Consider the following 25,954-nt stretch of genomic DNA (forward strand, 5'->3'; position numbering starts at 1 on the left):
CAGTTAATGGAAGCCCTGAAGGAGCAAGAAGAGATTAACCTACGTCTCCGTCAGTACATGGACAAAATCATCCTGAACATCCTGGACCACAACCCCTCCATTCTGGAGATAAAGAACTAGCGGAGGTTAAACCGGGTCTTTCGTGAGTCTACAGGGACCTGCACAGGAAGAAAGCACTCTGACTTTTGGAAACACTGCGGTCGGTGTTGAGAACTTTTCTCCGCCTAACTGAAGGGAATTCCCTCAGCGAGCTTACGAACTGATGGTTATGCAAACGTAACTGTTCCTTTCAGTCTGCACTCTTTTTATTCTCTGCTGTTGTGATTTCTTGTTAAAACTGGCACAATCTCATTTTCTCTTCTAACAAAAGCCAATTTTTATTAACCAGGAGTAATCTGAGCCCTAATTTAGGCACAATCACTTGATGGGAAACACTGGATTTAACGCGTTCAAGCATAAATACTCAAACAGTTGCACAAACTTTTAAGAGACGAGATAAAAAGCAAAAAAGTCATCCTGTGTGAGACGGATATGGCGGCTGACCTGCCGCCTGACCTGAATGTTGGCACGTAATTTGGAAAAGCATGTTTTGTATAAAATGAGGTCTGAAAAAGTTCAAGATATTTTGAGAAAAATACTTTAATGAAGTCAGTAAAGGTACGTTTTTAATCTTAAGGATTTGTCTTCCAGGGAATTTAGCAGAAGAACTTCCTGTTTCAGCTTCTTAGTGATGTTTTTCACTGACAAGTGTCCCTTAGTTGGATCAGAGTCGGAGGCATGGACGTAATTTTGGGGGGGGGGGGGGGGGGGGGGGGGGACATGTCCCCCCCACTTTTTCCAAAGTCAAGTTTTGACCCCTGCACTTTTTACCATCCAAAAACAATATTACGCTATATTAAACTGACACTGGTTGAGCTCTAGGGCCAAGCGGAAAATAACCATTTGTGTTGAAGCCTGTTTCCCATTAGAGCATACTGTAAAGATCCCCCCCCCCCCCCCCCGTGTCCCCCCCACTTCTAAAGTGAAAATTACGTCCATGGTCGGAGGAGATGGTTGCAGAAGATGTAACCAAGGTTTGTCTTTAAACTGGAACCACAACAGTGGGGACAAAGCTGACACGATTCCCAGTGTCTACCCCAGTTGAACTTGCACAGAAGAGTTGTGAAGTGAATGTACAGAAGGTGTGGTGGATGTACGTCGGCCTGATCGATGGTGAGAGTACACAGGAGACCGGATCACCCATCTGATCGCCATCTTTGGGCAGCAGAATGTACGCTGGTGGGCGTTGTAAATATCACGAATGTACAACTAAACGTTTCACTCACTTCCTGTGTGGCCAAACAGCATTTTTACTTTTAACCTCTGTAGTTAGTCGATAACGTACGTGTATATATTTGTGTACTGGAGGAGAAACTGTTACAATCTGCTGTATTATAATGATTCTTCTAAACCCGAGTTTTGCTACCTTGCACAGAAACCATTTGTTTTGGTTTGCATGGCTCACACGTTCTTCTGTCTGTGCCTTTGGAGGACATTTTTCAAGATGGAGACGCTTTAGATTTACACAGGTTTTCTGAAGGATCGTTCCGTCTGTCTGACACATGTTAATGACTATAAATGGTGATCATTTGTATTGATGTGCCACACACCCCTCTTTTTAAGACCGGTACAAGATGATTTTATACCATTTTATTAAAAAAGTTTCTTGTTGCTTAGGTGTCCTGATAGCCGTACAGCACAACGCTTCTCATGGTACTGCAGCGGGTTCCGTTTTCATAATTTAATGACTTATTTTTACTGTTGTTTTTATTATACTTAGTCCACTGATTTTCACTGTGCTTTAAGCTGGCTTTTTATATGTTTGTAATTACTGTCTTCCTACTTAAACAGTGAACATTACCAGCAATAGTAACTTATTCCCAGCTCTTGTCTGTTTGCTCAGCAGCTGTTTGTGTCATTTTAGACTTGAATTAAATCAAACAGAGCATCAAAATGTTTAAAAAATAACCACAAACATGTGTTCTTTTGCATTTGACCTTCTAATTTCATTCAACTGGCTAAAAAATAAAATATGAAGCTAAAATGACTGGTCATCCTTAAAGTGTCTTTCTGGGGTATTTCTCTTATCCGATAGCCCCATAGTGGCTGACAAGCACATCACACACACAGAATCTCGCTTCGTTTTTTAAGATGGCGACTTCACGTTTCTTGTTACTTAACTCATTCACTGCCAGCCGTTTAATGATCAGAAAAGCCCTTTGCCACCAGTGTTTTTCAGCGTTTTCACTGTTTTTTAAGAGTCACAGGACGCTGCGCTCTACGACGATGTCGACGCCAAAACAATCAAAACAAAGAGGAGACTCACCTCTTACATCAGGAAGGATCCTCGCATATCAAGTGTTATCCATTCTTTCATAATCCGTGGTTGAACTGTGATCGGCAGAAGCTTTTGCGGTTTCGCGCCTCACTTTTTTTTTACAGCAGCGACCCAAAACGATCTCCTGGCAAACACTTGATTTTTTGCTTCCCGGTCATGTGACGTGTGCGGATTAAGATCAGCTTTAGAGCTGGGATGTTTGTTCTCATGGTGAAGGGGTTCGTTCCGACGGCCACACGGTAAAAAAAAAATGCAAATGACGACTTTAGTCGTCAATGGCACTAAATGAGTTAACAGGCTTCTGTTGCCAACAAACAGAGCTAAAACATGTTGTTTTACAAGTATTATTCTTATTTCATGTTGTGTTCTCATATATTTATATTTTAGACACTTAATTGTCCATGAAAAGTTCATCAACTGCATCAGCCATGGTATTTCTCAAATATAAAGCATGTAAGCGGTAGTCTGACACTATTGGTTAGTTCTGGTCGGTGCTCAGTTTCCTATTGCACGGGCGTGCTTAGCAAGAAAAAAAAGACGTATTGCTTTCATGATGATGACGATGATGATGCTTTCATGATTTCATGACGCTACAATGATAAGATAATCACTTTTACAGATTTTTGAAAAAACATTCATAATGTCTGAAAGGGGAAAACTCCAGAAAGATACTTTAAGCAGGATGACAGTCAGACAATAAATGCTCTTTTATTTGGGGACGTTGTTTTAAACTACGTACCAGAAGGTTCTCTCCAGTTTTAGCATCCAACTGGGTCTCTTTTCGTTGGCTGAGTTATGTAATAATAATAATAATAATAATAATAATAATAATAATAATAATAATAATAATAATGTTCTAGTGCCATTTGTAAAGCCAAACAGTCATAATTTACCAGCAATCAAAGCTTTATTTATAAAGCGCCTTCCGCAGCCCTGTCAGGGAGACCAAGGCGCTGGGTTTGGGGTTATTTAGCCTATGATAAGATTTCAAAAAGTGTGTGTTCATTTTTCAAAGTCATATTTTTGCCATGTTATTCATTCATTTATAAATGTTAAAAAGATACATCTTTATTTTAAAAATTAAATATTAAGGTCAGATCTAAATATTTAGTTTTTTTAAAATAATTATTTAATTTACTAAATAATTATTTAATTTACTAAATAAATATTTATTTTGGGAATAATAATAAAATTATTTATTATCCAAAAAATGTTTAGCTGGTATCTAAATGTTTATTTTGGAAAATAAATATTGAATTTGGAGCTAAATATTTATTTTACAAACTAAATAAATATTTTACTCTAAATGGTATATTTAGCTTGCTAACACATTATTTAGTTGGGAATCTTAAGATTTGTACATGTATGAATAACAAAATGAAGACAAAACGTTGAAAAATGAACTCCCATTTTATTCTCTTATGATAGGCCTGTTGTACTTTACAAATGGCACCCCATATATAACACCCCATAGCTTTGTGTTAAAAAGAGCATGTGTGCTCACCTGTGCTCACCTGTCAAAACAGCAGCAAATTGCAGAAGTAAACAAAAACAATAGGTCCTTGTCAAACATGTGACTTTCCAGTCAACAACACACCCCTGTCATTTTAGGTGTATGATGACTCGCGTTGCTAGGGGAAACCATAGCTGAAGTTGAAGCGAGCCAAAAGAATGGATAAAAACAACAAGGACGAACAAATCCCTTACACGAATAAACTTCTGAAGGAGGACAGAGATGTGTTTCCAGAAATGGTCTACAATCAACATTGTAGATCCCTACGACCTCAAGGAAAACAAACAGAGCTCAGACGTTTCATTACTACTGAAAATATATGACTATAGCACTACCTCAACATATTTATAATCAAGTAAAAGTAAAATGTAGCCACCCAGAAACATTACTCCAACACAGGCGCTGCAATAAGTCATTATCAATATAAGTTATAAACAGGTAAGAAGTCGTGCTAGACGTGTTTGTTTACATTTTGACCGACATACTGTAGTTTAAAACATGGTCATGTTCGTTTCCTCCTGTCATTTTCATTTCTCACATAATGAAAAATACAAATTCACAATTACATTTAGTCTAAACAAGCTGTCCAGCAACATGTTGATGTTACAATGAAACGATTTAACTTGAAGTAGGAACGTTTTACCTGCCGTGTTCTGGTTCTGAAGCTGGTCTGTGACCCACAGACATGCTTCAAGCTGCTTCCACAGCTCCTCAGCGTGCTGATAGTGAGCTGTGCCTATCATGGTGTCCAGGACTGAGAAAATGCTCAGATGTTCTGATGGGAATCTTTTCTTGTTTTCTTGTTACGTCTGTGATGTTCTCTGAGCGTAACGTTTAAAATGTCTTCACACCTGCATGCAGCGGGGTAAATACAGGTTGTCAGAATGACCAACAGCCTTAAGATTTCTCCATCAAAATAAACAGTCAAAACCGGAAATATCCGGTTAACACGATCCCTGCCTTCATTTTACTTTTTTGCCTCCTCGTAAAGATAGCATGGCAGCCCTTCACACAACATGAAAGTACCATTTTTCTGGAGGTTTATATGATCACAACAACACAAATGACCGGCACTTCCTTTGTTTATACACTTAGCTATCCCATCATGCAACGCGCTACAGCACCCAATAGTCACCTGACAAGGGCCGTTTATAGTTATCTGTGCTTTTCCTGAAAAAGTTTTGTTTTTGAATATAAATTCGTTTAAACGCGTTTGATACTATTGCTTGAGTGGGTATTCTTTTATATTATTTTCGTGCTTGCTTAAATTATTTTGCTGTTGGTTTAAAAAACGCACAAATGTGACTCAAAATTGCAAACCTTTTAAAGGTTTAATACTGATACGTCAAATAAAACAAACAGCCACTTGTTTTATTTATTTGCCCATAAACCATCATTTTGTAAAGAAGCACACAGATAAACTGGTGCACATTTATTCAAATGCTGCCTCACCTCACTAATATGCGCCTTCTCACAACAAAGGATGCACATTTCGGCACAACACCTGTGTTCAGTTCAAAGGGGGGATCAAATGATGTGTGTTGGCACCACTTAGCGGCAGCTTGTTGTTAGCTCTCTCCGGTTGGGCCAGTCTGTTCGGGGCAGATTAATCTTTGGCATCAGGACAGGTAAGAAGTAAAATATATATATATTATTTTTAGCTCATATTTGGTTCATCCCGTATGTTTAAGTCACTCGATTATCGTGTTTTATCTATTCAGTGCGTGAATTAGCATGAAGCTAACGCTGACGTTAGCTAGCTAAAAGAACATGTTTGGGGTTGTGATGAACAGACGAAGTGAAATGACTGCTCGTTGATGACAAAGTGCATTTTCGGTGACAATATCTTATTTGGGTTCTTTTAATGTGGAGAAGGGCTGTTGCTTGTTCTTCTGTGTCAAATAAAGATGACATGGGCAATAAAATGACCAGCAATGTCCCCATACCTTTCAAGGTCAGCGATCAATCGACATAGAAGATTTGGACCGGCGATTAAAAGCGTTTAGTCGATGAGAGAAGGAATCTCTTGCTATGCAATCATATCGTGTTGCGTTCAATAAGGCCAACACATGAAGCAGTTCCTCAATCAAAAACAAAATAGTGACTCCATAAAAAATTCATAAATAAAAAAATAGAAACATCAACGAGTTTTTGCTGTTTAGTCAGGGATTTTCCCACTCATTTCAATGTTCCTTATAAAGGAATTCAACAGGAGTGAAAAGGTTGAATACGTGCTGTGAAAAGTATTTCCCCCTGCAGATTAGGCGTTTTTTTGTCACAGGTGAGTATCTAAATTAAGGAAATAGATATCCTTATTAGATAACCTGAATAAGTAGAAAATGCGTTGATCATTTCATCGATGACAGGGAAATTATATGCAATAATGTCTCCTGTTAACCATCCTTTAACATAACAAAATTGAGTAGAATAGAAAATCCTTGTATTGATTTTTAGAAATAAAAAAATACTGTGTGGATTAAAAACAAGATGGAATATTATTTACTGGGGATGGGAAAACTGCAAATGCAGTAATGAGTGTGTGCAGTTAGAATGACAACAGAAAAATGTGCAAATCACAAAAAGCAGCAGGAATGAAGGAATGCTTGTTTTTAATATGAGCTGAGGTCAGCACCACACCCACACCTGACTACTGCCAGACCTTTAGCATTAGGAAATCTCTTCAGTTGAACCTTTCTGACAACATGAAATAGGCTAAATGATCTCTAAAAGAAACACGTCATGCCTCGTTCACGGAATTCAAGAACAGAAGGACCCAGAGCGACATTTAAAGCCCTGCAGATCCGTTTCAGTCTCCGTTACATCCGGAGTAAAACTATAACAGCATTACAGAAACTGCATCATACCAACCAAACCAACATGCAGAAACTGAAGAAATCCGTACGGAGGAAAATACTTAGTCTAATGTCTAATGCTCTATGTGGAGCTATAGCTATTTGTAAACGCTGATCAAATGTCACCAGCAGCCATACTCTGACAGCTCTCTGATCAAGGAAATATTGTTTAAAATAGGTTTTGCACACTCTTGATGAGACCCTTAAACTGTGTGTCACAGGTATCGTGATGCCTCAGAGTAGTCTGAACTTGGAGGGTCGACAGAAGGGATTATACGACCACTCATGTGAAACCAACCATCGCCTCAAAAGTCAGATCCCAGGCAGGCGTTTGGTGAACAGAGCAGTAAATCGGTATGCCACTAGAACCAGTGAGAGCTCAAAAGTTGGCTCACTGGATTTTCCCAAACCACCCTGCCTGGTGAACGGTTATGGACACCATGGATACAGGAGCACAAAACCACCTCATCCAAGGAATTACAGGAGACCAAAGTACCCGTTTTCCCCAGTGGGCAGTGCCTCAGCAGCTGGAAGGGTAGGAGACGTAAAGGTTCTGGACGGTATCCCTACCAAAGGTGCCACCAAGCCAGGTGATGATCATCTGAGTGGTAAGTCGGAACAAGCGGCACCAGATCCCGGTTCATCGGCACCAAAGAAGAATCCAAGGAGAAAGAAAAACTTTAGACACAAAGAGAGGTGAATCTTTACGTGTCAGCATCAGCCACATGTATTTGTTCATTCATTCACCACGGGTTTGTCAGCAGGGTTCATCTGAAGCTCAGACATGTAAAGTGTTCTAAGTGATCGTGCTTTAAGCTCCAGTAACCTGCACCCTTTTGCAGAGATGACAAAGCCTCCTCTTCAGATAAAGCTCCGCCCCCGATGCCACAGCAAGAGGAGGAAGACTGGGAGAAGGAAATCCAAGAGGTCGAAGCCAAAAACTGGGAAAAGATGTGCTTTGGCATCATACCATATGGTATTTCCTGACAAATACAAAACAACATCGCAATCTGAAGTAGGGTTGTCACGATAATAAAATTTCAAACTCGATTTGATACTGGAAGAAAAACTCGATACTCGATTTCGATACTATTTAAAAACACCAATTTATTGAACACGTTTATTCAAAAAATAACATTCCTCAATTTATATTGCAAAAATTAAATGTTAAGAATTAAGTGTATTAAGTGCTTAAACCTTTCAAGTATCAACATTTTTTAAAACGTGCATACAAAAACTGGTGAAAGTTAACACTTTAAATCATGACTTGTCTCACTATATATACACTATTTGCAGAGTGATGTTTTGCTGCTTAAACTCTGTTTAAGGTGCATTTTTGTCATAAGCTGTAATGCCATATGTTTTGTTCTGTACTTTTGAACAACTCTGTTGGTCAATAAAGGGAGAAAACGAATTTGTCCACAGTAGGACAAAGGTACATCTACCGGTAATCTTGATAAAAACAGATCGGCGCACGGCAGTGACGTCATTAAAAGCGCCGGTTAGATTAGCCGCGGCTAGTCTGTTCACGCCTGGAAATCCCAGACCCGCTCCAAACGAACAGGGGAATCACGTTAATGATTCCTAACAAAACCTTTCGACATTGAGATGTTCTGGTGCAGATAATGTCTTATTTCGAGGCTGCTCCATGGGTGCCCGTCCGCACCCGTTATATGGATATACGCTGACGGCGATTCGCCGATGGATCTAAATACCCCGGGGAATCCAAGTAGCACCAAAGTTGTCAGCGTGAGTAAACAAACGTACTGCATGCTAGAAATTAAGTCCGGGTTGCAATAAACGGGAGTTTTCCTTTAAGCACATAAGCGTGAATATACAACTACGTGTCGGACTTGGTATGCTAATTAAGTTGGGCTGTGAAGCGCCTCCCAAATTCGCTGTTTATGTTTTTGTTTATTTATTTGGCAGACAAAACTTGGATCGGAGACAACTCGCGTGGGAAATTGCAATGTAGCCATGCGGCGTCTTCTTCTTCTGTTTGTCTGGGAGGCGGAGGTTGCTTTACGGCATCTGGCTGTCGTGCGTGTCGGTGTACTTGAAGAAGGCTGTGTATAATGGTCCATAATATCGATACCACAGGGATGGAATATTTAGTTTAGATGCCACTTTTAGTATCGATTTATATCTAGGTATCGATTTTTTTGACAACACTAATCTGAAGTGGTCGACGTGGCCTCCTGGCCTTTCTGACACTGTCTTGTTAAACCAAACAGTTGAACCCCCATGTTGTTATTTGTTATCGATGTCGGGTATGATTATGGTTTCTGTTCAACCTCCAGATCCCGAGGATGTGATCCACTTCTTGTTGCGGGATCTGTCGCTTCGACCGGCCATGGCGGACGTGCCGGTGACCAACGCCTACATCCCGGCCATTCACCACACACGCCCCATCCCATGCGTTCCCCTCCACGCCCGGCCTGAGCCCGACCAGTTCGCTGACGTTGAACTGTGAGCCAGACATGTTGCAGACTCATCAACAAAACGTGGAACATTCTGGTTCCTGTTTTTCTAGCTGACATGTTTAGTGTAGTAGAATATTTAATTAGCATTAGGCTTTTAATTTTCTCACATAGGGCTTTAGTTGCAGTAAATACGTCATATAAGGTAGCATCAAAAATATTCACGTTACATGAAGGTTGTAAATGGAATCTTAAGTTGTAAACAGTTTTGTTTGTAGATTCTCTGTTCGTATAGAAATTGTAAATTCGGCTTAATCTTTAATTTTTCGCACAGCGAATTTCTGTAAAAAATTTATGAAGTTCTGTCCTATAAGTACAGTGATGCTACTCGTCATATAGTTCCATATTTATTTTTCACACTTTTATCATTTTAAGAGTTTTAACGTGTTATTTGTTCTGCATTCTAGAAGAATAATCAGCTGCGTAGTTCATAAACTCCACACGTTGACAGCAAAGTCATGAAGTTGATGTTTAATTTAACAGTTACGGTAGAGACGAGTTCACGGACCGCTGGTGTGCAGCAACAACCTTGTTTTCTGCCTGTTTGTGGGATCGGTTTCATTTTCTCAACTAGAATAAATCCGATTATCTTCAAACTGATGCTCCATTTGTGCTTGTTGTTGTTAGTTGAGGTCAAACCAAAGGAAATGATTCCATCTCTGTTTATTTTGTACACTTTCCTCACAATTTGTTCAAAGGTTGTTGTTTTTTTTTTGTACCATGATGTACAACTGCAACAAAAACATCTGAAAAGGACTGGCTAGGCTTTTCGATCTTGCCAGATGTTTCTATGGTTACTGGGGAGTTAAAAACAAGCAGCTAATTGGTTTTAAAGACTTTTATTGTCATTAAGTTTATCAGGGTATCCGCGGGTCCTTAAAAAGTCTTAAAAAGTCTTAAATTTACTTTTCCAAATTTAAGGCCTTAAAAATCCTTAAAAATGACAAATAATCCTTAAATACAGTTTCCAGAGGTCTTAAATTACCAAAGACCCAATAAACAAGATTATTTTATTTCTATAAAATTTTCGTGAATTTCTTGTTAGTGTTCAGCATTTTTTGTGTACGATGTTGGCGTAAGCGGAACCGTACACATTCAGTTGGTTGTGAAAGGGGGCTATTTTTAGATGAGCACATTAGCTGGTTAAGCTCATGGTTAAGCTAGTGGGAGCGTGCGCCATGGGGAAGTGCAAGTTTAATGGTAACTGGATGGTTAATCCCAAATTCGCAACGTGGTTAGCACCGGTTCCAGGCAATAGCTGGAACTTATAGCTTAAATTTAATTTTAAAAAATAGCTTAAATTTGGTCAAAGTGGCCTTAAAAAAGGTCTTAAAAAGTCTTAAATTTGGCTCCCTTAAACCTGCAGATACCCTGTTTATGCAGAGAGTGATTATTTGGAGTTTTTGGACCTTTTTTGAACTAGACAACCAGGCGACTGTCTTCAGGGCCAAAATGATGGCAGCCCGCCCGTTTGTTTATTTATTTATTTATTGTCAATACTTGGAATTAGTAGGGTTTTTTTTGTTTTGTTCCACTACCTCAGATGGATTTCGGTATAAGGGGTTTCCTGGACATGGACCCAAAATGTGTCTCTCAGTTGTGCCTCGCAGCTTCGTCATACTGGAAAAGGCTGATCACAGGAGTTATCGAATGGTTGGAGGAATTCCTCTGGGAGGATGTTTAGGTACTGGCTGTTCTGAGCCTGAACTGTGAGAGAGTCCACTCCCAACCACACACACACACACACTAATGGCCATAGGGTGCTTCAGGACACGGGGTTGATGAGAGTGCTCACCTTTTCTTCCACGGAAAAATCCTGACACTAAAGTTTCCCCACTGAGGGAGAACAATTTGATTTTCTTCTCTAATCTTCAAAAGAACAAGAAAGATGATTCGGAGAACACGCTCCTCCCGTCCGCAGCGGTCTAATCTCTGGGCGGGTTTTGTTGGTGAGGAGTTACTTCATTGTTGACACCAATGATTGGTGACCAATCCATCCTCTGGAAGTCTGAAATAATTCCAGTTTTTATGATCCCTCTACTTCTGGTCTTGTAGCATCCTCTGTTAACAAACCAAAGCAGCAAACCTCCCGGCTTAATAGTTGTGTTTTCTAAACTTCAGGCTGCAGCTGTTCAGCTATTTCGACTTACAGGGGAAACGTTGACGCATTCAGCCCACTAGAGGGCAGTGTTACTGTAAGATTGAGCTGTCTGGGATTCTTTTCCCAGGCACCACTGGGAGTTCATTGGGTTCATTCTTAAAGACCTGGGAGACACAAGCTCTTGCATGCACTGCTCAGCTCCATTCCTGCACTAATTCAGAATGCTGCTTTGGGATTTCAGGAAACTGTTCCTGAGCAGATCAAGGTAATCTAATGATGCTGAATCAATAACGTTCACAGACACTTTCTCACTAATGGATTGAAATCATAGTTGCTCCAGCTTTGGAGTTGAATTTTAAGTAGCTTGTTTTATATGTATAGAAGTAGATCCATCATCAAAGAGCTGAATCTGCTTTTGATGTTTCCCACTCTTCAGCATGGCTTCCATTGTTGATGTGACTGGGAGAATAGTGATGACAGGGAGACATGATGATACTGCTGTTTAGTTTGCAGACTGTGTTTTGGAAAGTCTCTGTCTGAGCAGTCTGTTTCCCCCTCTGCAGCGGTTACGTTTGTCTCAGAGTCTTCCAAATGACTAAACCGCTGCCTGATTGTGACAGTTTAGAGATCTGAGGACAGGTTTATCCTTTTAGCTAATGATTTTTAGGATTAGCTTTAGCTTATTAGCTGACATGCAAATGTGAAAATGGTTCGTCTTATTCTGTGTCACTGACAGATCGAGGGTTATTTTCTCCCCAGAAGTTATTAAAATGATAGAATATTCTTTAAAACATATTCTACTTCTGATCATTTTTGCAAACCCTGAAGACAAATTCAGTCCAAAGCAGGAACCCACATATGCTATCAGTTTGACAGCTTCATAAAAAGCTGTGACTGAATGAATAGAATAAAGCAATCAGTTAAAAGTTAAAACTAGACTCTGCTGCTTGAACAAGAAGTGTTTCCACTGGTTTCCCATCGATGAGACTGGTTCTGTTTACACGTTTCTCACTAAAACAGTCTCCCCTGCACTATCAGGCTCCGCTTTAAGCCCATGTGTTATTGATTGTCACTGGTGCTTAGTGTTGGCTCTTTAATGCTGCTTCGCGTTCATAAATCTTGATTAAGCAGAGCTCAGATCACGAAGCGTATCGCCTCGGGGTTCGAAGGATTTCCCTCCGAGTGCTGGAGAGCTGGAGCAGTCCTGCCTTACATTATCTGGAGGTCATAGCTGAACTCCAGAGTAAGAAAGAGCCTCTCTCATTCATGTTGTAACTCTGGTGAATGAATGATAGCCATGAAAGTCCCTGTGGGTCCGTTCAGCACATTTTAGGATTTGAACAAATAAACCAATATGCCGGAGGTCTGTAATGACCGACCCCACTCGGCCTGCTGCATCATGTGTTTGGCTCTTTTTTTTTTTACTTACTTCAGATCCAGTTTTGTGCTTTGACCTTTCTTCATTAAGTTCCTGCTTAGCTCTTTTAGACTCGTACTGAGAAAACAGTTCCAGGCTTTAACGCGACATTTCTCATATCTGAGTCACCGCTCATGCCCCTTCATCTGTTTTAAGTGTGACCAGTCATTTAGCATTCATCATCTTTATTGATCTGGGAACATAATAGTTTGTTAGCTGGTCAGGCACATGCAGAGGATCTGGTGGAAACAGGAAAGAGGATTGTGGTCAGCTCAACTACACAGAAACATGCCGGTAGTGGACAGACATTAGTCATCAGTGGTTCCAACTATTCCTAATCCTAACCTCATTCTAAAATCAAAGGGGTTCTAGAACAACTTGTTTTGCAATTGGAAACTGTTGTTGGGGCTATAAATTGGGCTATTTCTAATGACTTTTCAGACTCCCTTAATGACTTTTTTTTCCAAAAAGCACCTTGTGACAAACCTAGCAACATAACCTATTGTTATTCATCAGTATGTGTACTTTCTTCCAAGATAAAGCTTAAAGGGACTTTACGGAGTTTTGAATTTTTATGCTCGCGATTGCCCCCTCAGGCCAAAAGCGTAACGGCAGCTTCAATAGTAGGCTCGTGCACGAGGCGCGCGTGCTGTACGTGCACAGTCCTTAACGAAAATAACAGCTGAGACAGTCCTGTGTGTGTGTGTGTGGGGGGGGGGGGGGCAGAGGACAGGAGAATGCGCAGCTAATTAATTAATTTGGTTCTGTACCTTTCTCTTCAGCACAGCCGACAAAGGTTTATGATGGGTCAGTCCTCCTGCATGCTCAGATCATTCCCTTCCCTTGCTTGAAAAATTGTTCCAAAATGAAAGTTGAACCCACATCTTTTTTATCTGTGAATTCAATGCCGTTTGGCGAGTCTCAAATAAAAATTTGGGCATCTTACTGTAAAAAAATATACCATTAATGTAAAAAAGAAACTCTAAATAAACTATGTTCACACCCAGAATCAAACCCAAGTTTTCTGCATGGGAGTCAGACATCTTACAAGGTGAGCTACACTCTAGTAGCATTCATAGCATCTGTAAGTTTTATAACCTTGATGACACCTGAAACAACGTCAAACCAAAGAACGGTTCGAAGCGAAAATGGCTATTTTGTTACGTAAGATAACGTTAGCTTGATATGTTAGCTTCCATTGCCACCGTCGTTATCAGCTAATGGTGCGTTCGCTTTCTCCTCGGAAATTCTAACTTCCCAGTAGGACAAATCAAAAGAAAAGAGACGGCAAAAGGAATGAAGATACACAGTAAATTTAGTTCACAGTAAAGATGTTTGCTTCAGTTTAATTATCAGCTTATAAAACTACAAGGACGATGTTAAAATACAAACAGTCGTATGTTATTTATCGTGATATTTATCAAATATTGTTATATATTGAGAAAAAATTATATTTAATTTTAAAAGAGAATTAATAAACACTCAAAAGTATCGAAAATTGGTACCGTTAAGTACCGGTATCGATTCCTAGGTACCGGGAATTAGTACCGAATCGATTCAAATGTCAAAGGTACCCATCCCTATTTATAACTAGAACTAACTTTGGGAGAGCTTTGTTAAGAGGCATGAAAAACTGTTTTAAGCTAATTTGCTATCCAAATTTGCTATAACAGCTTTAATGAGAACGTGGTGGTCATCTTCCTGCTCCTGGGCTATTTGACGCTTCTGTAGTTCACTAAAAGGACCACCAAAGGAATGTCTCTCTTATCATTTCTATAAACAGCGTGTAAAAGGTTCTGCATCAGTAGAAGACTGTCCCTGTCCGCCTCTGTCCTTAAATGACCTCCCACAGTGCATGATAAATGGTACAACCAATTCAGAAAAGCAACCAGGGTTTTATTTTTCCTCTGTGACTCACCTCCAGTCATTGCTTTTTTGTGTGTCCAGTTATTTTCTGTGCTTTTATGTTTTTTTTTTACTGATCTTGTAATAGCTTGTTGGCAAGTATGGGAAGAGGCCTGTGGTGAGCTAACTACATTCATAACTAACCAGTACAAAATGAAACTGAACTGCCTGTTTGGTGGGGGGTTGGGGGGCGGAGATTCTGGTAAGTTGGAACCATTATCGGCACTCGGCTGGTTTACAATTGGTAGAAGATGGAAACTAGAAGGCATTTTGGAAAATCTGCCTCAGTTTGGCTGCCTCCATGCCAGTCTAGTTTAATTTATAGCTTTCCTTTTAAACTAAATATTGGCAACGTTACATAACTTCTGGGAAAGTTTCAAGTCTCTCTGCTTTCAGGAAATGGTCGTGCCTGGTTTTAGGCTGTGTGCATGGTAACGTTTTTCCTTGTTTCAAGCCTTGCTGAAACAGTATGTTTTCTGTCACTGTGACCCAGTAGGAAGGCGTCCAGCATGGAGAGTTCAGAGATCAGTGATGAAAATGTGCACATGGGCTGTGGAAATAGCTGGCAACGATGATTTGTGCAGGAAAAGGTTCCGACGGCTGGACACCGTTTGCTAATTGTGATGAAATGAGGAGGTGATGCAATCCTCCATGTGCTTAGAATAATGTGCTTAACCTTGAGCCCCATGTGTGCCACATATCAATGCTAATGTCCTAAAATGATGGTTTACAGTTAGTTCTTGAGATGTGCTCAGAAAATGCATCTTTGCCACATCTGGTGAGCAGAGCAAGGAAGGGCAAATGGATTTTGCTGAGTCAGAGATGGAAATCAGGAGGCTTTTTTTTTTTTTTTTTTTTTTTTTTTTGTTGCCTGGAGTGAAATCTTCACCATATGGTGAAACTGAAGCACTTCCCAAATGCTTCAGGCCTTTTTGTGATAAATTTACTTCCTGGTTGTCCTTGTAATGACATTTTAGGGCATTCCTGTTGGATGATTTATGTGAAAAAACAGCTTAGAGCTATCAAACGTTTATGTATTTAAAATGAACTGTCACCAGTATCAGCGATAAAGTGCAGTGCTGGAACGTTTAACTCCACATAGCTGCTTTGTGTACGTACAGCACAGTATAATTTCTAGATGAATTCCCTCTTATGAGGAAAGTAGATCAATTTAAATAGCCTGAGATTGCTTTAGATCAGTCTGTCAGCAACATGATGCAAAACCCACCTAGACAGATGTTCATGAAACCTGATAGAGAGGTGGAGCATGATCAAAGAAGGAACTTATTAAATTCTGGTCCAGATCAACATTATTTCATGCTAGCTTGAAAAATGATCTTTGCACACTATTGGAATTCTCATAAGTGCCCCCTCTGCCCCCCCACTCAACTTCTAGTTGCTTTGTTCTGCATTGACTCAAATCCTCTCAGTTACAATAACCCAAATAACAGATTCAGGTATAAAGTTGCCACTGGCCTTCGAGCTTTAGCACTGTTGAGAATGTGCATACCACCAGGTTGGTTTGTTGAAGTTATCTTTTTTTAAATGTGTTTCTGTGTAAATTTTAAATTAAAAGTTTACGCATTGTAAATAGCTTCCTGAACAGCCTCTGTTCTGAGAAATAGTTTACCTCTTACAGCACTGATGAGGTAATTGCTAGTCTGTGTTGTTGTCATCTAGCCTGGCAAGCCATCTTATATAAGTGGATATGTAGGATGACCACAACCCATTGGCGGATCTCAGTCGTGGGGCGGGATTTACGGTTGTCTTCCACACTGTCCATGCATGCTATTGGACAACAAACTACATGATGTGTTCACAGCTACGGATGTCATTCAACGGGGCAGTTCACCATACACTGTCAAAGAAGATGCGAGTCCTTTTTCTAAAGAAAGGACTTAAGTACCTCTATCTGCTCTTGACTCAAAGAAAAGCCCAAATCTAAATAGTCCAAAGTTGATGCTAAAACCATTTCAAATAAACCGTCGCCATCTTAGTTTTGCTTAATTGAAGTAACATCCCAACCACGAAACACATAGAGCGCTGGGCTTGGCCCGCCAAACTGATAAAGCGCTGGGATTGGCCCGCCAAACCGATGGAGCGCTGTGATTGGTAAACCACTAGACTGGTTGGGGCTGCGGAGGTGCCAAGGCTAGACCGACCTGCAGACCAAAATCATTTTGCTTCTACTCCTGTCCGTCTACATTTCTAGGCTAGTTATCATCTATAAATAAAAGTGCATATTTTATTAAATTCTGTAATAAACGTGTAAAATGAAAGTTCATAGTGGTTTAAGTGAAAGGTTCTTTATTAAGGCTCCTCCAGCATGAATGATTCCCCACAGTCTTGGTAACACAGTTCGAGAACTCTCTAATAGGAATGAATGGGATAATAGCAATATGACTTTTTGCGTTGCAACGTTGATGTTTCATGTCCAGTAATGTCACAAGCCTGAAGGAGTTCTGCTGTGTGGTGGAGTTGCTAATGTTAATGGTTAGCTTCTAATAGTCGAGACATTCTCTGCTGTTTACTGGACGCTAAACCATCAACAGCCGTCTCCGTCATGAGTCAAGATGGGTGAGTTTATGATTGTTAACCCATTCACTCCCATTGATGACTAAAGTCGTCAGTTGCGTTTTTTAACAGGGCGGGCTTGGGAACGAGCTTGCACACCTTGAGTGTAAACATCACTGCTCTAAAGTTGAATGCCACCCATGTTTGCCACACGTCACCTGATCAGGAAGCAGACAATCCATGAATTACGAGATCGTTTTGGGACGCCTCTGAAAAAAGTGAAACGCAAACTGGAAAATCTTCTGCAGCTCACATTTTGACAACGGATTGTGAAAGAACGGAAAAAGCTAGAAATACGCTGATTTTTCCTGATTCAGGAATACTCTTTCGTTTGGGTAGTTTTGGTTTTTACACAGGCAGAGCACAATGTTCAGTGTCTCTTCAAAAAATAAGAAAAATGCTCAAAAATGCTGGCGGTCAGGGGCTTTGTGTTCAGAAAATGGCTGGCAGGTTAGGTGACAGTGTGACGTAGATCTGTCAGGCTTTTCTAATCCTAGAGTTCCACCTTCTATTTTCTATCAGAAGCTAATGCAGGTGTCGGTACAGGATCTGCTCGGGTGCAAGATCGGCTCGGGGTCCTTCGACTGCCGATGACGTCAAAGTACCGCAAACCCACTCGGACAAAATACACCACGCATCTTTATACTGTTGGAAAGAATTTAGCAGTTTTGTTATTAAAATAATGTTTCTTACGACGTAAGTTTGTGTTTATAATGGTATTTGTAAAATAAAACACTATGTTGTATTCATAATGTTGAACTCCTCTTTGAGCACATCCCTTGAAGGATCATAGGTATTAGCAACACCTGTGAAATTGTATTTGCAGGAAAGAAGTGTGTCCTGTTTATTGAAGTATTTTGTGTTTAGAGTTTTTGACGTCTTGTCCATGCGTAGTTCAGTTACGCTCATAGCTGCTAGCCAAAACTCTGGAGTTAAAAGTTTTCTGGCTTTACTAAAATACCTGTCTGTACTTATTTGATTGATGGTAGTTTTACTTTCTATTAGACTCCAGATGTAATCATTTGGCACGTTTCTAATTCATAATTTGTAAGAATGTAATCTGTGATATTAGCATTCCTATGGGTTTTTCCACGTATATTAGCATTGCGCTAACCACTCGCTGCCAAATTGCAGCCTTTGCGATTAGAAAATCTCCTTTTGTCACATTGCAATTTAATTGCACATGCAGTTAATCGTTCAGCCCTAATATACATGCAGCTCTATGCTAAAAGTGTATTTTCAAAGAGGTAATGATGGATTTCTTTGTAAAAGTTGTCCATCTTTCCAACAGAAAAATTTGCCTGGGCCAACGTAACGTGATAACAACGTGACGTGATTACGTAATTCCGTAAGGTTCATGTTCAGCCAATTAACTACTTTGACGTCACCGGCAGTCGACGGACCCCGAGCCGATCTTGCACCCAAGCAGATCTTGTACCGACACAGGAGATCGGTGTAGGAGGCTATTTTCATGCCTGTATGAAAATCTCAGTGTGACTGACTATAATCAGAAATTATTATTTAAAAAATAGTTTTTCAGTGAACCACACCTTTAATCATTAAATAAATGTCTAACAACAGAAATGTTACCACCACCTGTTCCTCACTAAATATGAACGACAAACAAAGCCACAATGACCAACTTCTGGTCAAACAGGTGTGGCTGCGTCTTCCTTGTGATGATGATGACTCATTTTTGTTTCTCCATCCTGAAACTTGTTAACTCAGTAAACTGACTCCAGATCCAAGATCAGACATGGACCAAAGACGATGATAGATCTTGTTCCTGGAGAAGCCGCTTTTTAGCAAAATAAATGTGGAAACTAATGTGTTGAGGTCTCCATGATTCCTTCAGGATGCAGGACAGCTGAGGGAGAAATTCATACCCCACCATGAGACACGTAAATGAGTGGTTTTGACCTGAGCAGCACAACAGGCCCCGAGCACCAGGAACACAGCATCAAGGGTCAGCAGCAGCAGACATGACCCTGCACACAGATCCATCCAGACAAACAGCTGCACACGCGGTGGCTGAGAATGAGCAGCAGTGGGCGGCTGTGTCAGATGTGGTCGTTACAGCTGAAGGAGAAACAAGAGCTGTGGGTTTCATGATTGTCCTTCCCCGGGCCACTTCCTGTAGGCCCTAACCACTCCCCTCATGACCATCCCACAGTTCTGATCTATCTGAACGCCAACCGAACAGCTGATGTTTCACTTCACCTGTTTCTTACTACGTCCGAGCTTCTCACTTTATTCCAGTGTTGGTGACAACGTTTTGGCTACACCTGCCAGGACTTTCTAAACACGTAGGTGTGCTGAAAATGCTACAGATTAGTATCTAACTGATGGTGAGAACTTTAGTGACCTCCATGTGAATATTAATGCTTATATTATTGCTAAAATAATCTGTTGGAATCGTTTGAGAAAAAAAATCATCAATGCGATTATTTTGCTCATGCACTGTGGCATTCAACCACAGAGCTCAGTAACAATCTCTGATGTTTCTGTGCAAATATGTCTGCAATTTGACAGTCAGCTGTTTGTGGCTTTCAAGCTTTTTTGATGACAGATGTTTTTTTTTTTTTTTGCAAATTTAAAGGAGAAGCAGGTTGGTGCAACGATTTGAAGTTTTTTGTCAGACTATTAAAATACATCTTAATGTCCGTCTTCTCTTTGCAAATATGAATATTTATGTGTATATACTCTTAATAGCAAGTTTAGATCTTCTGAATCAGGGTTATGTGGAAAACTGTATCTTGGATCTTTGGGTGGCCTCAGTGCAGAGCAATGAGTGGAATGATGAGAAAACGGCTAATCCAAGTGGGACTGTGGATTTGTGCCCTTTTAGAAAACTCTAATATCAATTCTCATAGTGGTTCACATGATTATTGCTTTATTTAGCAATCAGTTTGGCATTAGATGGGTTTTACAGATGTAGGAAACACAAATTGTGGCAGCTAGCTGTAGCTCATCCAGTGCAGCCTGGGGTACATCTTCCTGGGACATCATGATAATTGAGATGGAACATGTGTTTGATGTGAAACTGATAGAAGTTTAACCCTTCCATGCGGTCATTACAACCTCAATCAGTCTATAAGGATTAGAAATGGTTCATGTGACACGTTTTTAGATTTGTCCTTTTGAAATTCTTTAGAAAATGTCTTTTCTGATGGACAGCATGTGCTTTGATTTAGAAAATATTTTTTGTCATACAGACCCAGAGTGGTGGCTAATGTGAAAAATATACATCAGCCTTAGTGGGACAACAGTTATTTGGCAGCTGTCGAGGTCTGTAAACTTCATCATAAATCCACTTCAGCTGTGAGCGACAGGATGTTGCATTGTGTGATTTTATTTATTTGTTTGTTTGTTTCTTCATTTTTGTATAAAGGTGCAGAAAATAAGCATTTGGTCAATAGCAAAAAATCCTCTTAATACTTTGTAAGGTAACAATGGTTGGCAATGACAGAGGTCAAAAGTTTCCTGTGGGTCTTCACCGGGTAGCTGGTATTTTGGCCCATTCCTCCATGCAGATCTTCTCTAGAGCTGTGATGTTTTGGAGCTGTCGCCCCAGAGTTTTCTATTGGATTGCGGTCTGGAGACTGCAAACCCTTGAAATGCGTTTTCCATAGCCATTCCTTCATTGGAAGGCGGTGTGTTTGGGATTGTGTCATGCTGAGAGATCCATCCAAGTTTTATCTTCGATGTTCTCACTGATGGAAGGAGGTTTTGGGTGTAAATCTCCCAATTCATAGCCCCATTCATCTTTTCAGATCAGTTGTGCTGCCCCTTGCAGAAAAGCAGCCCAAAGCATAATGTTTCCACCCTCATGCTTTCACAGTCGTTGGCTGCCAACTTCATTTTTACCCTACTGTGCAAGAAAACAATATTTTAATAGCAATCCACTCTAGAGACCACTATCCAGGAAAATTGCTATAAAATGTCGGAGGTATAGCTATCTTAAGTCTAAAAGCCCTTTTCTGCTGCTCAGCACACCTATTCCTCTGGCGTCAGTGAGCGCGCACGGTGGTTGGGCAGTGTTCACTTTGAAAACCTGCTCAAAAGATTTGATTCATTCGTGAATGCCATACAACTAAAGATCTCCCAAAACCTCTCGATGAAACGTGACTCAGGAGGAAAACGTCATGGCCGAGGACGAGCATGCAGCATGCTTCCATCACCTCGCGTTGTGATTGGTTATATGTCACATTCAGCAGGCTCCTTTTGACCTCCATATTGAGGCAAGACAATGCAACATGCTGAAAATCCTAGATTTGTGATCAGAGTGGTCCTGGAGTCTTTCCAGGCAGCCCAGAGTGTTCCTAATACACAGCACACGGCAGGAATATCTGATAAGATTATCAAGCAATCCGGCGCATCCTTAAAATTGTCGAAAGGGGAAAATTGGGTCACAAATCTGCATAATTATCTGTCTTTGTGAACTGGGCTTGATACGTATTTGGTTTGTTTTGTTAAACCAACTGTCTAAAACCCAAATTGCTGAGAAAAAAATGTGATTATATTTTTAATCGTCATCTTCTGTTTGTTGGCATCCCAGCCTATGAAGCAGCAGAAAAGCCTGTTTTTGTTTTAGTGCTACTGGAGTGATGGGTCCAGGGAAGAGCTGGAGGTTTGTCACCATGCAGACGTCGTCTCTGCCTGCAGTACTGCACCAGGCCCAGACAGTGGCAGTGTTTATCAGCCGTGCAGTCACTGACCCGCTGGCCTGTTGGGATGCAGGGCTTGTAGCTCAGCCGGCTGCTACACACCAGCCTGTGACGACCTCCTTGTCTGGATCCTCTCCCTACCTGCCTGCCCACCCCCCGTCTTTATCTATCATCCTTCCTGTTTTCTGTAGTTCCCTCACTGACATCCTCTCTGCTCCATCCCTTTGTCAGACTGCTCCACTGTCTAGCTGGATGTTCACCGTCTGGCTGCTTTCCCCCCCCCTCCTCCTCTCCTCCCCATCAGCCTCGCTGCAGTAGCTGACCGGCTGTCGCTCTCCGTCCTCCTCTCTGGCCTTCTTTGTGTCAGTCTATCTGCTGGGACGCGTGTCTGGCTTCCCAACCGAGGAACGTCTGGATAGGTGCTGGATAACATGCACCCTGCAGACCCACCGCTCACGCACAAAAAGAGACAAGGAGGACAGGCGTGAGAAGAGGGGAGAAAAATGGAGGAGGAGAGAGGTGGAGTCTGGGAAGGAGATGCTGTGACAACCGACAGGTAGACAGTTTTTGAGAAGCCTGCTGTCTGCAGCTGCTCTAGATGAACAGGTAGATGTACTGTTAGTCCTCAGAGGAGCAGAACCATGACTGCCAGGATTTGTTTTTGCACACACAGAAACACACACTATCACACTGCTTCTGGTGTCTTCTCTCACACCTTCTCACACACCACCCAGACACTTATCAAGTGTCAGACTCCTCACAGTCATGTTGATGAGATTTGCCTCTGAATTGAAAATGAGACGTTGCAAAAGGCTGCAGTCGAACGCGACTGATTTGTGTAGAGTTCTAGCTCCAGCAGCCGTCACACACAATAGATTCAAGAGCTTTCTGAGGCCTTCGGGGATCTCCCTGAAGGAGAACATGCTTTCTCATGGGCTTTCTGCATTTGCATCAGTATTAATGCTGAAATGAAGTAAGAGCCTGCTGGCAGTCGACTGACGAGTCCAAACGGTGTTGCAATCCGTTTTCACTTCGCTCCTCTGTGCCTTCTTTAACTCTTAGAAGCTATTTTTGCTGACATGTTTATATTTTGTAATTCTGGTTTCTGGCGAGACGTTTATGGTCCGTTCGTTTTACAGCTCCTTTTATTCTGGGGAGGTTTAAACCTGAATGTGAAATTTAAAAGTTTCAAATGAGCTGCAGCTCCTGCACGGCAGACATAAAAAGAAGCAAAGAGATGAATGGATTTTTTTTTCTATTTGACGTCACGAGCAACCTAAGCTCAGGTTTCAAATCAGTATTTAAAACATTCTAAAGTGAATTTTAAATTTTTTCTAACCAATCTGAGGTATAGGTTTTTAATTAATGTCAAACTTTGTGTGGCTTTTATCATAAATGTATTCTTAGGAAAAGGTGGAAGTACTGAACAGATCTTCCATCCTTAGGTGTGTTCTTGCTGTGCGTTATTTCTAATTCCATGTTGTCGTTCTTTTTTAAAACACAGAAACGGTTTTTTTTACCTGTAATTGACGCTACAGTTTCGCCGACAGCTGCCGGCTTCTTCAGGCTGACGCTGATGGTGGCGCGTCACTTCCTTTTCCGTTTATCTGCGGGCAGCAGAGGACGTTGTCGCCCTCTACTGCCCGCTCTCCCCTCTCCGACGATGCAGTCCCATGCGTGATCCAGTGTGTAAACTCCGTCGTCCAGCTGGTATCTTGTCTTTTGGGTGCACTAGTCTGTTTCTAACTGTTGTGTATGGTTTTGTTGGTGTGTTTATGTTGTGTTTTTTCATTGTTGCTCTTATTTTTTCCGTTATGCCTCTGATGTATGGTAGGGTTATCACTGGTTTTGCTTCTTGTCTTGTCAAGAACCAAAACCAGTGACAGATCATTGCTTAAGAGAAAACCATATAATGGACTGGGACAGCACACGGATCATAACCACTGAACAACAAAAATACAAAAGATGGATCAAGGAAGCAATAGAGATAAGGAGACGTGGATGTGGGACCATGAACAGGGACGACGGAGTTTACACGCTGGATCACGCATGGGACTGCATTGTCGGAGAGGGGAGAGCGGGCAGTAGAGGGCGACAACGTCCTCTGCTGCCCGCAGATAAACGGAGAAGGAAGTGACGCACCACCATCAGCGTCAGCCTGAAGAAGCCGGCAGCTGTCGGCGAAACTGTAGCGTCAATTACAGGTAAAAAAAAACGTTTCTGTGTTTTAAAAAAGAACGACAACATGGAATTAGATCTTCCATCCGTTTTCACAAATATGTTGATCAGATCTATTTCATGACCAACAACTTCCATCCACCAAATTTATGTCCAACATTTCAAATGTGAAATAAAGTAAAAGCCACGTACAGAATCCCAAAGGTTGTGAAATACCATATAAAATAGACAAAGATGAAATTAAACCAGAATGAAAAGTTCTGACGGGTTTTAGAAAATTTTGTAGCGTTTCATTAAAGTTTGTAAGACAACTGAACTCATTTAGTTTAACTTTGTGCTAAAATGCTGATTTCCTACATTCATTACAAATATAAATGTAAACATCTTTAGGTGTTTATATATTTACTGTTTAATCTATTTTTTGCTAACATATGATAACTAAATAGGTTCACATTGATTTTAATGCAAATTAACCATTTAATTACCCAATTATTGTTTTTATTATTTGTGGCTAATTATTTCACTTCATGACGAAACATGAGTTCACAATCATTCCAATTAAAAACTAAATGTTGCATTTTTTTGCATTTTCTAATTGGCTGTCTGTGTCTCAGAGAAGCTGTGCTGGTGCTTCATAAACGTGTGTGTGACGGCTCAGAGGGATCCAGATCATCAAGTAAAACTAAGTTATGATCTCCCAGCTGTCATACGGAGGCCCGTGTTTAAGCAATAACAAACACAAATCACCTACAAGCATCAATGTTGATAAACTTTAGCTCCAGTGATTAAAAAAACAAACAAAAAAAACTTATTCTGTCCTCTTAAGGTGGACTGAATAAACAGGATCTGCGGGAGGTGTTCTCAAAATCAGGTGGTGGTTTTTATTAAAGGGACTAAATCACATACTGGAGATAAAACTGCTGGATGATCATTAGCAGTGTTAGCGTGTGTGTGTGTGTGTGTGTGTGTGTGTGTGTGTGTGTGTGTGTGTGTGTGTGTGTGTGTGTGTGTGTGTGTGTGTGTGTGTGTGTGTGTGTGTGTGTGTGTGTGAGTGAGAGAGAGAGAGAGAGAGAAAGAGAAAGAGAGAAACACCATAATGGAGAACAGCTAAAGGCAGATTTCCGTATCAGCTTCTCTTTGATCAACAGGCAGAAAACAAACTCCTCATTCTCCACATTTCTATGTAGAGGACATGAGTTGTAGCCGGCCAGCTAACACCTCCCACGCCCATTTCTACAAGAAAAACACACACACACCATACATTACCCAGGATTCTGCCCTTTTAAAGATGAATCACTTTCACTTTCTGGTTTCTGTCTGCCTCCCCACTACTCTCTCTCTCTCTCTCTCTCTCTCTCTCCCACACACACACACACACGTGCGTACACACACACACAAACACCATCTCTAAACTGAAACAGGCTAATGCATGATTAAGTCCAGGATTTTTCTACATGTCTGACATCCGTTCAGTCATCATCCAGCCTCTCTCCACGTTTCCATCTCAGCTGTTGTGTTTACCGTCATAAAGGAGAAAGCCCGTCTGACAGCTCAAAACAAAGAAATGGGATGGCACCATCACAGGTGATGGACAGGTGTGTTGGTTTGTTGCAGCCAGATGGAACTTTTATATTTTGTATTCATCAATCAGGATTAAATCAGTCCTTATTGGCTTTCATTTCACATTCTCATTGATCATTTAGTGACATGTTAAAATGTTTTTGTCCATTTCGTACTTGAGATTAAACACTGGGTGGGAAAGATGAGTTATAATACATATGTTACCTAATTCACACGTGAAGCACCGCGCCAATTTAGCAGCTTTAAAGTTCATATTCATTCACATAGAAGCAATAAAATCAATAACAATGAAATAATAAGTAAGGTTGT

General features: G+C 40.8%; 2 protein-coding genes across 6 annotated transcripts in view; both read left to right on the top strand.

Annotated features, from left to right (window-relative positions):
* LOC107382218 (rab11 family-interacting protein 4B) overlaps window positions 1-2,083 on the top strand; it is a 73,713-nt gene extending 71,630 nt beyond the window's left edge. For all 5 annotated transcript variants that reach the window (XM_054751646.2, XM_070553743.1, XM_054751641.2 and 2 more), the window contains one exon: window positions 4-2,083. In XM_054751646.2, the coding sequence (XP_054607621.2) occupies window positions 4-120 (117 nt within the window). In that variant the 3' untranslated portion in view covers window positions 121-2,083. The remainder of the gene's footprint in view (window positions 1-3) is intronic.
* A 3,286-nt stretch (window positions 2,084-5,369) lies between these two features.
* On the top strand, window positions 5,370-9,818 carry LOC107382216 (uncharacterized). Its single transcript, XM_015954270.3, has 4 exons — window positions 5,370-5,518; window positions 6,964-7,438; window positions 7,585-7,718; window positions 9,043-9,818. The coding sequence occupies exons 2-4, from the start codon at window positions 6,972-6,974 to the stop codon at window positions 9,213-9,215; spliced, it is 774 nt and encodes a 257-aa protein (XP_015809756.3). The 5' UTR covers window positions 5,370-5,518; window positions 6,964-6,971; the 3' UTR covers window positions 9,216-9,818.
* Window positions 9,819-25,954: the final 16,136 nt, after the last annotated feature.

This window comes from Nothobranchius furzeri, chromosome 7 (assembly GCF_043380555.1).
Source record: "Nothobranchius furzeri strain GRZ-AD chromosome 7, NfurGRZ-RIMD1, whole genome shotgun sequence".
In the NCBI taxonomy this organism is placed as follows: Eukaryota; Metazoa; Chordata; class Actinopteri; order Cyprinodontiformes; family Nothobranchiidae; genus Nothobranchius; species Nothobranchius furzeri.

What these genes read in the sequence shown, in the direction of transcription:
- LOC107382216 (XM_015954270.3), top strand. Translation starts at nt 6,972, where the DNA reads ATGCCTCAGAGTAGTCTGAACTTGGAGGGTCGACAGAAGGGATTATAC. An exon ending in AACTTTAGACACAAAGAGAG is followed by an intron (nt 7,439 to 7,584) that starts GTGAATCTTTAC and finishes ACCCTTTTGCAG; the next exon opens with AGATGACAAAGCCTCCTCTT. An exon ending in CTTTGGCATCATACCATATG is followed by an intron (nt 7,719 to 9,042) that starts GTATTTCCTGAC and finishes TTCAACCTCCAG; the next exon opens with ATCCCGAGGATGTGATCCAC.